The 15,051-nt window shown below is 34.4% G+C and overlaps 2 protein-coding genes and 1 long non-coding RNA gene across 3 annotated transcripts; all 3 read right to left on the bottom strand.

Annotated features, from left to right (window-relative positions):
• Positions 1 to 546: 546 nt before the first annotated feature.
• Positions 547 to 869, bottom strand: LOC124434653. The gene is made up of 2 exons (XR_006944855.1): positions 770 to 869; positions 547 to 577 (listed from the first exon to the last, which is right to left on the bottom strand). It is a non-coding gene; the product is annotated as an uncharacterized LOC124434653 (long non-coding RNA).
• A 1,037-nt stretch (positions 870 to 1,906) lies between these two features.
• Positions 1,907 to 2,280, bottom strand: LOC124435155 (ribosome-binding protein 1-like). The gene is made up of 3 exons (XM_046985105.1): positions 2,206 to 2,280; positions 2,087 to 2,170; positions 1,907 to 2,005 (listed from the first exon to the last, which is right to left on the bottom strand). The coding sequence occupies exons 1-3, from the start codon at positions 2,272 to 2,274 to the stop codon at positions 1,907 to 1,909; spliced, it is 252 nt and encodes an 83-aa protein (XP_046841061.1). The 5' UTR covers positions 2,275 to 2,280.
• Positions 2,281 to 3,199: 919 nt separating this feature from the next.
• Positions 3,200 to 4,036, bottom strand: LOC124435156. Its single transcript, XM_046985106.1, has 4 exons — positions 4,016 to 4,036; positions 3,426 to 3,703; positions 3,253 to 3,363; positions 3,200 to 3,206 (listed from the first exon to the last, which is right to left on the bottom strand). The coding sequence occupies exons 2-4, from the start codon at positions 3,665 to 3,667 to the stop codon at positions 3,200 to 3,202; spliced, it is 360 nt and encodes a 119-aa protein (XP_046841062.1). The 5' UTR covers positions 3,668 to 3,703; positions 4,016 to 4,036.
• Between the last annotated feature and the right edge of the window lie 11,015 nt (positions 4,037 to 15,051).

Here is a 15,051-nt window from a genome sequence, read left to right on the forward strand (position 1 = left end):
TCCTGCAGGATGGTTTTCGAGGAAGGAGTCTTGTGACTAGGTTCCAGAAGGTACACCAAGGCAGTTCACCCTTTCTGAGGTCTTCGAAGTGACGCTCAACAAAGGTAAAATGATTGACGTTCTTTTAAAGAAGAAGCCGTTATTGAATCTTTATATAACGATTCTCATTTTATTCAGCTGTCGGCCAAGAGTTTTGTCTCGTCTTTGACTGCATTTTATGCGAAATGGAACTGAGGCTGTTGCTGAATCTTTTACCGGTGGTGGATAAGCAAGAAATGGATGGTGGGCAAAGCATAAAAGTGCTAATGAATCGTGCTAAAGTTGATTGGAGTTTACCATCTGTACTTCAATGCGACGCAGCACTGAACGAAATGGCAAAACTTTACATCAATGGGGACAAGGAAGGTGGTTTGTCCAGACATATGATTCCTGTTTTTAGAGACCGACGAGCATGGCAAAAACACGAAGGAGAGATGTCCAAGGTTTTGCAGCAAAAAAGTCTCTTTACGATGTTGATTACCTTTGATTTTCTTTGATTACCTTTGATCTTCTTCTCTTTTGAATCAGACGCTACGTCCTTAAAACATAATAATAAATAAGTGATATTATAAGTATTCATATTTAAACTACAGAGCCTTAGATAAATTTAATAAAGTATTGCTGTTGATGTATAAAGCAAAGGAAATTCATAGCTGCTCAACTGAGAAAACAGCTTCACTCACAATGAAAGACTTCATAAAAATAATGAACATTTATAACAAATTCTTACGTCGTCAATGGATGTTGAATCCTCCATATGAGCAATTTGCGCCTGTAGTTCGCTTTCCCTTTTTACTGAATGTGCCAACTTATCTTCAAGGGACTGATATTAAAAACAAAACATTACATGTGTCATGTCATACACATTTTGTGTTTCACCCTTGTCTAATACATCGACTTATACTCTTCCCACATTATCTGATGTATAGTGATATACCTTTGTATTTCTTTCCATTTCTTTATCGTGTTTCTTTTTGGGGTTTCAGAACCACTTTTCTGAAGACGAACTTCCTCAGTTTTTACGCAAAGCAGCATTTACTTTAGCAGCATCACTAGCTTCAGTCTTGTATTTCTCCAATTCTGACGACTTATTTTCTTCCTTTATTTCTTTCATTTCTCTTTCCTTCACTTCCACTTTTCTGAAAGACTTTTCCTCTCCGCTTTCAACCTCAATTTCATCCAACAACCGTTTGCGCTCCTTCGTTGATCGTTACTTGCATTTGCAGCGGCAACTTTCAGTGGACAACTCTAGTCGTAACGATTTTGAGTTATCTTTAAGGTTGCAATCGTATGCTCAAATGAAACCCGTTTTAAACTTTTTCCATTGAACACAAAGTTTTCAAAGTTACGTTAAATCAACAAAGAACTATAATTGTGGGTTAAAACAAACCTTCTTTATATCAGAATCTTTACTCGTAGCATCGCTTTCTAGAGCACAAATCTTGACTTCTTCTTCGATTTTACATCTTCTTCTGCCTTCTTTAAACTTTGTTTTAACTCTTCCAATGTCGACAATAACTATTGCAATTGAAAATCAAAGTTTTAGTTGATATATTTATTCGGATAAAAATTTACCAAATACGTTGAGATTGTGACGACAATAATTCAACAATGTAGCCATGTCTATAAATAATTAATTCACACCTTTCCCTTTTCTAAGTCTTTATCTACTGAGTCTTCTTTCTTCACCAAAGCAGTTTTCAATGAAGCAATGTCACCATCCTTCGACTTGGATTCATCACATGCTTTTTCATATTTCTTTTTTAAATCATCAATCAGAGAATTCTTCAAAATTGAGATAAAATGTGCTTTGGTCTAATACGATAACATTTAAATGGAGATTTTGGTTTCTGTGGGTTAGACAATCCTAGTTAATTTTTAACCTTTTCAAGCTCGGTGTTTTGGAAACTTTAAGCTCGGCTATTTCTTTTTCCACATTAGCTTCCAGGTCACGCAGCATAGTTTCCTAAGGTGAATTTTGAAATCACTAAAAATAAAGTGGAAGAATAACAAATGCTTAACGAAACAAACTATAATAAATACTTACTCTAGCACTCAACAGTGTTTTGTATTTATTACATTGATTATCAATATCTTCTTTCTGTTTAAGAGCTTCGTTAAGCTTGCTTTCCTAAAATAAACATGGACAAAGTTTGGTGGACAAACCTTGATTTTAATTATTTCTTTACACTGATTATACTCTACATCTGTGCGATCCTTTTCTTTCGTTAACATTTCGAGATGTTCCTCCAATATTTTACCTAGATTTTGAATAATATTTTCATATAATTTGAACATTTGAAGTCATAGTGCATGATTCATGATCATAGAGCGATTTAGTCATTATCAAAATGTGGAGGGTTCAAAACTTTATTTTACCTTAGCGTCATTTGATGGGGATTCATTCACATTTAATTCGTTTTGATATATTTCTAAGAATTTCTCGTAAGGCTAAAATATACAATGCAACAACATCTTTACTTCAATATTTTTATTTATAATTGAAAAGAAAATGAAATTTCTTACTAAATCTTTATCCACTGATAAAGTGGGATGAATTTGACATAAGTAGATCTTAGAAAATATAAAAATTGATGTTAAATATGATTGAATACAATATTCATCAATTTTATACGTATCTAGTGAATCGTCCTACCTTTATGTTTTCATGGAGAGATTTAACAGTCTGTTGATTTTCTTCCTATAAAAAGGGAAATTTATTTAAGTTGCATGCTGTGAATTATCAGAAAGAAAAGAAGTTGAACTCAAAAGTCATCAATGACAAGACTTTTAAGTTTTCACAAACCTTAACAGAAGAAAGTGCCTTTTTTATGTCAACATCACGCTGTTTTTCTGCAGTAGACAAAGCGTCCATTGCTTTCCAGTTTTTCTCTCGTAACTCCTAGGAAAAAATAGCAATTCAAGCAATAAATTGGCGAAGATAACAATAATAAAGAAAATGTTTGAACCCGGGAGTATCGTAACATGTTTGTAGATAAAGATCGCACAGGATGGCGAAGTCCTGAGAAAGAATGCTGGTGTTGGTGATTATATTCACGTTTCGATACTCTTAGCGGTAGTCACTTGGCTATGAAGATGGCTACCGCTAGGATTTTGAAACGTCAGTCAACATCTACACCAAAAATCCTTCTCAAAACTGTCAATATCTAAAAACATGTAACGATAACAGTGTCAAATAAATCAAAACCCTACATTATTTTTGATTTCATAGATTCGATCAACTTCTCCCAGGTGGCAATTTGCGTTTTCTTTTCATTGAGTTGACCAGTTAGCTTTTCAATTTCCTTCTCAAGTTCTTTAACTCTGATAAATACATAAATTATTGATGACAGAACAAAGGCATGAATTGATAAAAAATTTCATACTTTGTGTCATCTTGTGGTGCTGAGTTCAATTCTTGTGATACATTGTTTTTTACAACAATAATTTCTTCCTTTCTTTCATTCAAAGTTTTTGTCAACAGTTCAATTTTCTCATCTTTGCTGTTGTTGGAACATTTAAGATCATTAATCTCTGCTTCCTGTTTAGTTAAAATTGCTCCTTGATTCACAAAGTCTTTCTTTGTGTTTTCATGATCTTTTTCACTTTGATTTAATTTCTGTTTCATTTCCTCCAGTTGTTTTAAAGTATCCTCTGATTGTTTCTGGACAAAAATAAAAATACGTAAATATCATAACTTCTAAAAGAGATCTAAATAAAAATTACAAGTAGTCAAAATGATTTGAGTTATCACAATATTCTGTCTAACACGATCAGGTTTTATGATTGGTGTAAAGTACAATATAATACTCTATAGAAATGAAAATTTAATGAGGAACAAGTCTTCAACACAATTGTATGATTGATTCCTACTTCAGGTTGAAGAAACTTACAAACTGTGTTAAAAAATTATAATCATCCAAGTTTCTTTAATTCAGAATTCAACATAAACCAATATCATCTTTGTTGCATTTACCTGTAATTCAACAACTTGTACTCTGGTTTCCTTTCAAATGACTCTAATCTGTTTCATAAAATCTCTAAAATAAATATATATTTATTTAAAGGGAAACAAAATATTAATACATTATCCATACAAATAACTAATATTATAAGATTTTCATTAAAAGTAATCATTAAGTATAAAAAAGGACAAATAAACATTCTGCTTGAACACATATTTAGAGTCAAGTAGAGCATTTTAGAAAATGTAAGAACTCTTTTCCTGAGCATGATTATCAGATGTTTCTTTCATCTTCAGCTCAAGAGCATTAAACATTTTCTCAAGTTCACATTTTTTTGTCTTTTCCTCATCCAATTCAGATTTCAATGTATTTGCTTGCTGTAAATAAGTTGATTTCTCAGCAAGAGCAACATCAAGGTCTATTTTTGCATTGCGACTCGAGAATGAACGAAGAAACCAGGAAAGAGAGCATGAGGTAAAGATCTTCCAATTGTTATTTGGGAACCAGGCTACCCAGAACATCCACCTTATCAAGTCATCACGAATGTTTGCCCAACCATACATAGGTTTCTCAAATAACAGACATTTGAAAATGGCTGCACCACAGGGCGGATCTAGAGTATGTCAAAGTCGCGCGACTGATGTTTGAAATTCAAAATTACCTATTCATATTAATTAAAATTCATTAATTATTCTTACTTTATTATCGCATTTACTTCGTGATAAAATCCAGCTTTATTTATTATTGAAAACTAATGACTAATCCAATGAATATCTCGTTGGTAACCAGATCAGTTGAATTTTAATTGACCTGGAATAACCGACTGATAAGCGGGTGGCTTGACTGGTTCGACGGATAAAGGAGTCTATGAACGCCAAAACGCTTATTTTATTGGTCAATGGCCAGATCAGTGGACAGTCTGGAATGGTCTCGACTGATAATAAGGGTGGCGGACGTATAAGGGAGTCCAATTGCTATCTTACAATTGGTTCATTTGAATTTTGCTTATTGTGATTGGTTTGACGGATTTCGACTGATAGCCAACTGAACTAACATAGTCAAGCTCACTGTCTGAATTGAATGTTTGATCGTTTCATAGTAATTTTATAAGCATGATAGAAACTAAACTACAATCAGATGGAATTTATGGAAATCTTTACAAATTCATATATTGACATGAATGCTGTCCAAACTGTGAATTTTTTCAAGAGGGTGAAAAATTTATGGATAAATTTAAATGCTTGGCAAAGACGATCTCGCGAGCGACATTTCAGTCATTGATGTTCAAAAGCAAGCCAACATTGTTTTGTATTTTATCAGCAGAAATTTACATCCAAAATCGTAAGTAAAGGACAAGTGAAGTGTATGCACGAATGTAATATATCAAAGTCAATTTATGCGAGTTTGTGATGCGATTTATGTTAATATGGCGTATGGTAAGCAGATTGATGCTTCTAAACTTGTTGCCGAAGGACTTTTAGCTATGATTTCTTTAGTGCTTGGGGAATCGTGACCGTTATATGGCAGCGAAATCCTACATTCCTGCAAATATATTTCAATGGACAAAAAATCTGTAGCCATAAGGCGCCATACTATTATTTACTTTATCATAAACAAATGTTTGGGGCTTTTCAGTTTATGATCATTGATCATTCAATCATTAGACAGTTATACTACATATTGTTTAAGATTTGAGAAAACTAACATTGATTACATGAGAAGCTGTTTACTATAACCTGTGATTTTGAGTCTTCTGATCCATGAAGCTTTTATTTTGACAATTTGACTGGAATGGTATTAAACCTGAGTATTTCACATACATGAAATGTTGTCCCATGTCACATATTGTCCCCTTTTCTAACTGAACACCTCATGTAGAGATGTAAAGGTGTATTAATCTACGGCTCATACCAGATTGTTTGCCATAAATTCCAAAGGGCTATCGATGTATGAAAGCATTTTCTATAAAGTAAAATGTCTTTCTATGTATGCAGATAAACCTTGAAATTTGGCAAAACAGCAAAGTATTTTCATGATCACTAGGTAATTTTTCTGATGATCATTATAATTTCTAAACTAAATTATTTCAGATTTACATTTAAAAAGCTTTGATCATATGAAAGATATTTATCATAACCAGTAAACATGACATGAACCAATTTTAACATGCATTTACATGAACCATTACATGAACATTCATGAACCATTAACATTCATGTAATTATATAATTAAAGACATGTTGGTTACATTCTGTTTGTATTTGCAAATACAATGCTACTAGTGATTGCTATATAGCACACCTTGCATATACTTACAGAAGATAATAGTCTAGTGAAATGCCTAATAAACATTTATGGCATTAAGCTGTCCTTAACTGCAAATTTTCACTCTGATAATTTTGCTTAATCTTTGCAGAAAAAATTTGAGTTTTCTCAAAGGTGAATTTGCTGGCACTGATGTGGAGATGGTAAAGGGTTACAATAAACTTGCATGGTTTGAAGTCTGAGCTTTTCTATCTATGAACTGTCACTTGTACCAAATTTCTAACTTTAACTAAACTCATTAACATTTATAACTTTATTTAACTATAGAGGTTTGAATGGGGGTCTCTAGGGGGGTCTATGCCTGACAACTTGGTAGAAATGCTTAAAGACTATATCTGTTTTTGAATAGCATTATTGTAAAATAAATTTTACGTTCCTAGACATGCTAATGAGCCATATATTTAGCATGATAATGAGCCTAAATATTTGGCAAAACTCACTTCATTTTTTTTTTTTTTTAAAAAAAACGTAAGCAAAATGTGTTGTTTTTACGCAAAAACGATGCCCACAAATACATTTTGTATTGCTCTAAAACGCTGAAAATGGCATTTTCAAGGCTCTGAAATTCAAAATTTCTCAGGGGTAGAATGCCTCAGACCCCCCCCAGGTGCGGAGCGCCTTCGACGTTTTATGACTGATGTTTGAAAAATCCTAGATCCGCCCCTGCTGCACCAGTATCCAAACTCCAGGCTATAGCTTCGTAGACAGCAATGATGATGAAGAAAAAACATATTTCAGGTTATGATTTAAAGTATTTGAAGTACTTATGGTCACTTGAGTCTTTGCTTTGTTTTGAAGTATTTTGAAACGTTTAATAATTATCTGAACATTAAACACACATTTGAAATACCCTATGAATCTTATGTTGTATGTTGCAATAATTAACTTAAATTAAATGTTTTGAATATTTCATTGTGAGTCAAACAGTCAGGTAATATTTTCTCGAATGTCTCACCACATCGCCCCTCATTGTACATCACTGGTTGCACCACAAGTTCTTGGTCAACTTTCTTCCCACGGTGTTTGTTGTTATTTTGCACTTCACAAATATTATGCAAAATGCAAGATGCCAACACAAGAATCACCAAATTCTTCACATTCATATCGACCCGCTTACTAAATCTGATAAAGTGGCCTTTCCATTTGCCAAATGTGTTTTCGACTGTCATTCGCGCTCTGCTTATACGATAGTTGAAGACTCTTTGTTTTCTAGTTAAAACATCTTTAAGAGGATAATCTTTTAAAGGACACATGCAACATAAAATTCGGATTGTTATTTTTGTACTTTACATGAAGGTATAGCTACAACAAATAGTTCACCAAAGTTTGAGAGTCAAAGGATAAATATTTTTGAAGATATGGAGGTTTAAAGTTGATGCTTTACTGATAACGTATGAAAATGCCCGACGAGCTAGCGACATCTACCGAAGTCGTTGTGACGTATGACTATTGTATAATATAAGATGGCATTTATAGAAAACGGCAACAACTTTGATTTTTCATTAAGTGTTCTATTCTTAAATGATTTGAACCCGGAAGTATGGTTACATGTTTGTAGATGTAGATCGTTCCAGGTTGGTATAGTCCTGAGAAGGACTGTTTATGTTGTTCTTGACTGACGTTTCAACAACCTTAGCGGTAGTCATCTTCAGGGTCAAATGAGGAGTAAACGTCAGGTAAGCTGTATTTGTTATCTGGTCTTACGTCATTGTATTGTGTGTACAGGTAATGTGTGGGTGTCAATTGTGTATTATCATTGTGGATTAGTGTGAAGAGTAATAGTTGATTCGTCTCTGACAGTCGCTAATCCGTTATCAGTCGTCTGCTGGTGGAACGTCAGTCAACAACAACAAAAACAGTCCTTCTCAGGACTATAGCAACCTAGACGATCTACATCTACTAACATGTTCTATTCTTAATTGACATCAAAAATAAAAATGTGTAGTTTTTCTTTGAGGCACAAAATACAAAAGGTTGCCCCAGAAAGTATGCTTCCTTTGATCTTGAATGATCGATTATTCACTTTCAATTTTTATGCATACTTAGACAACTCCATACAGAGTCATTGATATCAGAGGCAATGAGTGGTTTCAGTATTTCTCTAAGTGAAAACCGACTAAAACAATTATGTTATATGAAGGGGAACATACAAAGTTTTGTTCACATCACCACTGCGATTGCGCATTTTTTTTCTCAAGCTGTTTGACGTAAGAAATTTAAACACGATGGCACTTTCTTGAAAAACTTCTTTATCATATTTGCAAATGTCTCCATTTTTCAGTATTGGGGGCAGCCATTGGAACGGTCAATTTGGAAAATATTTTTTTGTTGGTGATATCATGGCCTAAAACAAACCAAATATGAGCATCAGAATATTAACATTTAACAGGACGTTTTCTTTTTCTTTCGGTCAATTAAGAAAGCACCGTAGAGATCTCAATAGTTATTGACGACATAATTATGAAAGAAGACGAATCGAGTATCTTTTTTCATGCCTTAAAAATTCATCCTTTACCATTAGAACTTATCATTTGACTCGCAAATTCTGATTTTATTCACACTTATATATGGCTTGTTCATACACAATAGACGATCTCCGTTCATATTTTACCTTATGAGTGAAAAACGAGGACGTCTACTCCAACAATTCGCAAAATTTATTAGGCTCATAATTGCAAAGAGCAAAAATATCAACTTTAAATCACATTTCATTTTTAATTATCAAAATTAACTTCAAATTCAACTCCTCACCATTGGTTGTCATAAACCCAAACTAAAGTGGCTGTGCGTTGTTTCAGCAATCAGTTTTATGGCATTGCCATGTAGCTGGCCGCGAAGATAATTTTAAACATAGAATCTTTGTACATAGCATTAATTAAGCACGAAAATGAAAATCTTTTGTTATAATTATACCGATGCTTTGAAATTCCGTTCGTATTACCAATAAATTTATCACTCACAGAATTAAATTGTAGTGTTGCTGGGTAGAAAGTTGAAAGAAAGTTTATTCTAAGTTGACAGAAAGTCTTTGCTATGTATGCAAACTTTAATCTACTCTTGCTGCTGAAAAATATATGCCCCTAGTGTAGTAAAATTAACTGTAGCTACTTGTAAAACAGACTTGGTTGTGGTTAAAAACTTAAATATTTCCTTGAATAGCGTATTTTTTATGGGGAGTAACAATCGAGTAATTCTTAAAAGAACTGTTGAAAACCAATATAAAGATAGCTATAAAATTAAACGACACAATGCATTGTGACTCGAAACATGTCATCACGTTCCACGTCTGCTTAAATGAAAACCAAAATTTACTTCTTTTATAATGAACAAAAGGAAGAATGACATCACGTGCAAACGGTAACGAGGCGACGTTTAAAACAGAGACAAGTTAAGGACATTTTCCTTTTACTTTGACCGAAGAGCAAGTAATTTGTCAACTCAATTAATACAGTAATGCTTTGATTGTTGTAGTGAAGGAATAGTTTTATTTCTGATAGAAAATGCTAGACATCTATTTGATTTCATCATTTAACCTTTGAGAAAGCAAACATACATTTGCATTTAAACTCATAATTCACAAACAACTTTGATAGACATTATGGCAGACAGAGATTCTTTTGTGGAGGGCGACAGACGAGTTTTTCACTCAATATAAGGATGACATTGCTTGTGGAAAACAAATTTCCTGTTATCCTCTTAGTTTCTCTCTCGATATCGTTCAAAGCCTATAAAAAACACGGCAATTTGCAGGTCCAAAAGACCTCTGTCGTTGATCTTTGGTAGATGAAAACAGTGTGTTGAATAGTTCCTCAAGACATCCATTCGAAAGAAAGTTCTATGAAGTTAATTGAGGGTGATGTCATTCTTCTAAATTGTAAATATAAGCTAGTATCTTCATTTAAGCAGACGTAGCACCTGGTGAGAAGTATGCATTGTATCATCAAATTTGATAGCCATCTTTTTTTTGGTTTTCCAACACTATTTCTTTTAAGATTTACTTTATTGTCATTGCCCACGACAAATTTTCGCTATTCAGAGCAATATTTTTGGTAATTCAGCGCTCCGTTGTTCCTCATAAAGCTATTTACAGTTATAAATGATACATTTGTAACATGACCAACCACAGGAGGTTTTCTCTTTCTTTCGATCTAGCTACAAAGCGCCGTAGAGATCTCAATAATTATCAACGGCATAATTTTAAACGAAGACGAACCGAGAGTTATGGTTTTCGCCTCATTATATCACAGGTAGTCCAAATTATATCACAGGTAGTCCTCATTATGTCACTTGGAAGTGTCCAAAATGCGTATAATGAATCAAAAGGATAAAATGCTTTAAAGGAAACTTTCAGTTTCCTTTAAAGCATTTTATTCTTTTGATTCATTATACGCATTTTGGACACTTCCAAGTGACATTTGTCTTGTGGAAAACTGAATCTGGCATCGTTGGTGAACACTTTTTGTGGAACCACTCCAAGCATTTGTCACACTGAGTACACCATAGGTTAGGGTTTTCAAGATCTTTCTGGTTCCATGGCATTCGACAGTGGCACATCAGTGAAAATTTCAATTTTCTTTGGATTTGACTCTTGTCATCAGTGTCCCTTTTCTTTGTCGAAGGGAAAGGAGTGAACTCATATTTTTTCAGACAACTCAACAAGTGTGATCGCATGGAACCTTCATTATACATCAAAGTTGTTGGATCTTGGTTAAAAAGTAATGACACAAGAAATGCAATTGCAAACACCCCACAGTAAACGTAATTGGATTGATACTGGACATGTGGTATGTTGATTGTGATTGATGGTGATGGCTCGTGGAGTAGGTTGGCAATTTGTTTTTTTGTTAAAGAACTGACTCTTCCATTGTACAAACTGTCATATAATTTGACTGAAGCAGGCTGACAGTCAATATTTGAAACCAATACCCAGTGATGAGTACCTGTGTGGAGAATCTGGAAAAAAGTACCCCGATGTACAGAAAAATTGGTGACAGGGCTAAGTGTTGTGTTTTCTAAACCAAGTACGACAAGAAATTGTTTCTGCAAAACATTATGTGCAGCCCCAATAATGTGATCTGTTAACTCTTTTCTGGTGATGATTATGTTCATGTCAATGTCACTAAGTTTAAAAAATCCACGCTTTGGGGTCTGAACGATCTTTTCCAATTTATCACCCGATTCTTTGTTCCAGGGCTCAATTGGTCTGTAATGGGAAGAGTCTATTTCATCTGTAACAATATTTGAATCATTTCGTCCAATCTTTGCTTTCTTTCCTTCAATTTCTGTTAATTTTGAAGCATAACTTCTTTTTAAGGTTGCTGCTTTTGCACCACTTCGACCTTACCAGGGATTTTTCTTTGCCGGTTTTGGGATGGGTTTAAACGGATTTACTAAACACTTGCTATTTTTGACGCGAAATTTTGGGGCAGATTTCTTTGTATCTGGCACTTCCAACACTAAATCCTTTTCCTTTGGAGAAACATCATTCAGTATTTTATAACATTCATCCAATTTGACCTTTACTTCATGCAAAACATTGCCATTTCCCCATCCCTCAGCAACATAAGTTAAATTCTTTATTTGTCCCAACCGTTCTCTGCACCTTGCAGCTTCTGTTCTAGGTGAAGATTGCTTTCGTTTTAGCTCAGCTACAATGGTGGGGAAAATGTTCTTGTCCTTAGTTACGTGGATTTCGTTTTCCTCTGGCGCTTCGACAGTTTGTGAAGAATCATCGGAGTGACATTGGCTTACCTCAAATGGCTTTGTTTCCATTACAGACGAGCAACTATAAAGACTTTAACTATAGTGGTGGCCTAAAAGACGTCCTTTACCTTGACGTTTACGTCTTAACCGTTTTAAAGTGTAAAAACGGCCAGAAGAATAAACAGTTTCAAACTAACGTCTTGTTTATGGAACAGTTTTATAATGCTTTTATCATGCTCATCTCTTAACACGTCTACAGTGAGAAAGAATCAAAGTCTCTGACGATATCTGAGCGTAGACTGAAAATTAGCGAACAAGAAAGGATTGCTTGTGAAATGGAAACTATTGAGGTGGGAATTTTCATTTCTACTGTGTTCGTTATACGATTGCTAAAAATGAGTGATGGCGTTTTTAGAAAAGGCGCCTGGAACGCGTTCAAGAAATCGAAAACCTTCTTCCAGCGCAAACAGGGTAAGGTTATTGATTATTCGGACCTCGAAAGTTCTACAGCCATTTGTTGTAACAACACCAGTAATATCGTTGGTTGATGACACGTGATAAGTGTCGCTCTTGATTGTAGCAGTCAAGAATGGATGCTAGAGACGTGTCGTGAAACAGAGTTGAATTTTACATTTCAACTCTGTTTCACGACACGTCTCTAGTCGACACGTCTCTAGTCACAACAGACTTCGGTCAAAAAATGTAACATTGTTTGAAGACGACGAGTATACTGTGAAGGATATTGACCTTGCGCCCGACTTACAAGGTTTTTTATATTATTTATAATATGATCTTGACCTTGGCTAACATTGTTCAGGAATGGACAGAATATGTTAAAGATATCGACGCATTGAAAACTAGGATGGAAACACTTGAATCTGGTAACAATACGTGATCGTTAATTTTACTGGTTTTATCTGTTTTTTTGCTGAGGACATTAAATTCTTCTTGCGCTCATAGGGTTGACATGTAAAGAAGAACGACAGAGATTATTGAGACAAGTTAAAGAAATCGACGCATTAAAACTAGGATGGAAACACTTGAATCTGGTAACATTACGTGATCGTTAGTTTTACTGGTTTTATCTGTTTTTTTGCTGAGGACATTAAATTCTTCTTGCGCTCATAGGGTTGACATGTTGTAAAGAAGATGAACGACAGAGATTATTGAGGCAAGTTAAAGAAATCGACGCATTGAAAACTAGGATGGAAACACTTGAATCTGGTAACAATACGTGATCGTTAATTTTACTGGTTTTATCTGTTTTTTTCTGAGGACATTAAATTCTTCTTGCGTTCATAGAGTTGACATGTTGCAAAGAAGAAGAACGACAGAGATTATTGAGACAAGTTAAAGAAATCGACGCATTGAAAACTAGGATGGAAACACTTGAATCTGGTAACAATACATGATCGTTAATTTTACTGGTTTTATCTGTTTTTTTTGCTGAGGACATTAAATTCTTCTTGCGCTCATAGAGTTGACATGTTGTAAAGAAGAAGAACGACAGAGATTATTGAGGCAAGTTAAAGAAATCGACGCATTGAAAACCAGGATGGAAACACTTGAATCTGGTAACATTACGTGATCGTTAATTTTACTGGTTTTATCTGTTTTTTTGCTGAGGACATTAAATTCTTCTTGCGTTCATAGAGTTGACATGTAAAGAAGAAGAACGACAGAGATTATTGAGGCAAGTTAAAGAAATCGACGCATTAAAAACTAGGATGGAAACACTTGAATCTGGTAACATTACGTGATCGTTAATTTTACTGGTTTTATCTGTTTTTTTGCTGAGGACATTAAATTCTTCTTGCGTTCATAGAGTTGACATGTAAAGAAGAAGAACGACAGAGATTATTGAGGCAAGTTAAAGAAATCGACGCATTGAAAACTAGGATGGAAACACTTGAATCTGGTAACATTACGTGATCGTTAATTTTACTGGTTTTATCTGTTTTTTTTGCTGAGGACATTAAATTCTTCTTGCGCTCATAGAGTTGACATGTTGTAAAGAAGAAGAACGACAGAGATTATTGAGGCAAGTTAAAGAAATCGACGCATTGAAAACCAGGATGGAAACACTTGAATCTGGTAACATTACGTGATCGTTAATTTTACTGGTTTTATCTGTTTTTTTGCTGAGGACATTAAATTCTTCTTGCGTTCATAGAGTTGACATGTAAAGAAGAAGAACGACAGAGATTATTGAGGCAAGTTAAAGAAATCGACGCATTGAAAACCAGGATGGAAACACTTGAATCTGGTAACATTACGTGATCGTTAATTTTACTGGTTTTATCTGTTTTTTTGCTGAGGACATTAAATTCTTCTTGCGTTCATAGAGTTGACATGTAAAGAAGAAGAACGACAGAGATTATTGAGGAAAGGATGAGTACATGTATACGACGTTGGTTATTTCATATCTTTCACGGTCTGTTGTTAATTTAACCTGAGTGGTAGAGGCATATTTCTTGTATGGGTCTCTTTAATTTCGAAGAAAAGCTTTATCCCGCATACGTCACATCCGTTTGAGCTGTTTTATTCAGCTATTCTGCATTATTCGAGCTCGCAAGAACGGCTTCCAACTTTGTTCTGATATCATGTTTTATAAAATTTTTATCGTTTTGGCAGGAAGAACTTTACAACAAAAACTGCAAGCAAAATATGCAAAAGATACACTACCAAAATGTAAATGACTCATTTTGCTATGGCATTTCTTTTGAGATATTTACCAATTAAAATTACAAAATGAATAAATTTTGAATTAAGCGGCATAATTTATGCGATAGCTCAAACAAATGTAACGTATACAGGGGCAAGATTTCCTTCAATAATGCTCATGGACCCACACGAGTTGTATGGATGTAGATTGATCTATTACAGAGGTGAGCAACATACGGCACGCGGGCCGGGTCCGACTCCTGAAGGGATTTTGAGTGGCCCGCCGATTGTATCCGTCTATATCTGTGATTAAGATAATAAATATTATTCATGTAATAATCCGGCCCACCAATAA

This window comes from Xenia sp. Carnegie-2017, unplaced genomic scaffold, assembly GCF_021976095.1.
Source record: "Xenia sp. Carnegie-2017 unplaced genomic scaffold, XeniaSp_v1 HiC_scaffold_14, whole genome shotgun sequence".
In the NCBI taxonomy this organism is placed as follows: Eukaryota; Metazoa; Cnidaria; class Anthozoa; order Malacalcyonacea; family Xeniidae; genus Xenia; species Xenia sp. Carnegie-2017.

What these genes read in the sequence shown, in the direction of transcription:
- LOC124435155 (XM_046985105.1), bottom strand. Translation starts at nt 2,274, where the DNA reads ATGTTAACGAAAGAAAAGGATCGCACAGATGTAGAGTATAATCAGTGT. An exon ending in AAGAAATAATTAAAATCAAG is followed by an intron (nt 2,171 to 2,205) that starts GTTTGTCCACCA and finishes TGTTTATTTTAG; the next exon opens with GAAAGCAAGCTTAACGAAGC. An exon ending in AAACACTGTTGAGTGCTAGA is followed by an intron (nt 2,006 to 2,086) that starts GTAAGTATTTAT and finishes AATTCACCTTAG; the next exon opens with GAAACTATGCTGCGTGACCT.
- LOC124435156 (XM_046985106.1), bottom strand. Translation starts at nt 3,667, where the DNA reads ATGAAACAGAAATTAAATCAAAGTGAAAAAGATCATGAAAACACAAAG. An exon ending in GCACCACAAGATGACACAAA is followed by an intron (nt 3,364 to 3,425) that starts GTATGAAATTTT and finishes TGTATTTATCAG; the next exon opens with AGTTAAAGAACTTGAGAAGG.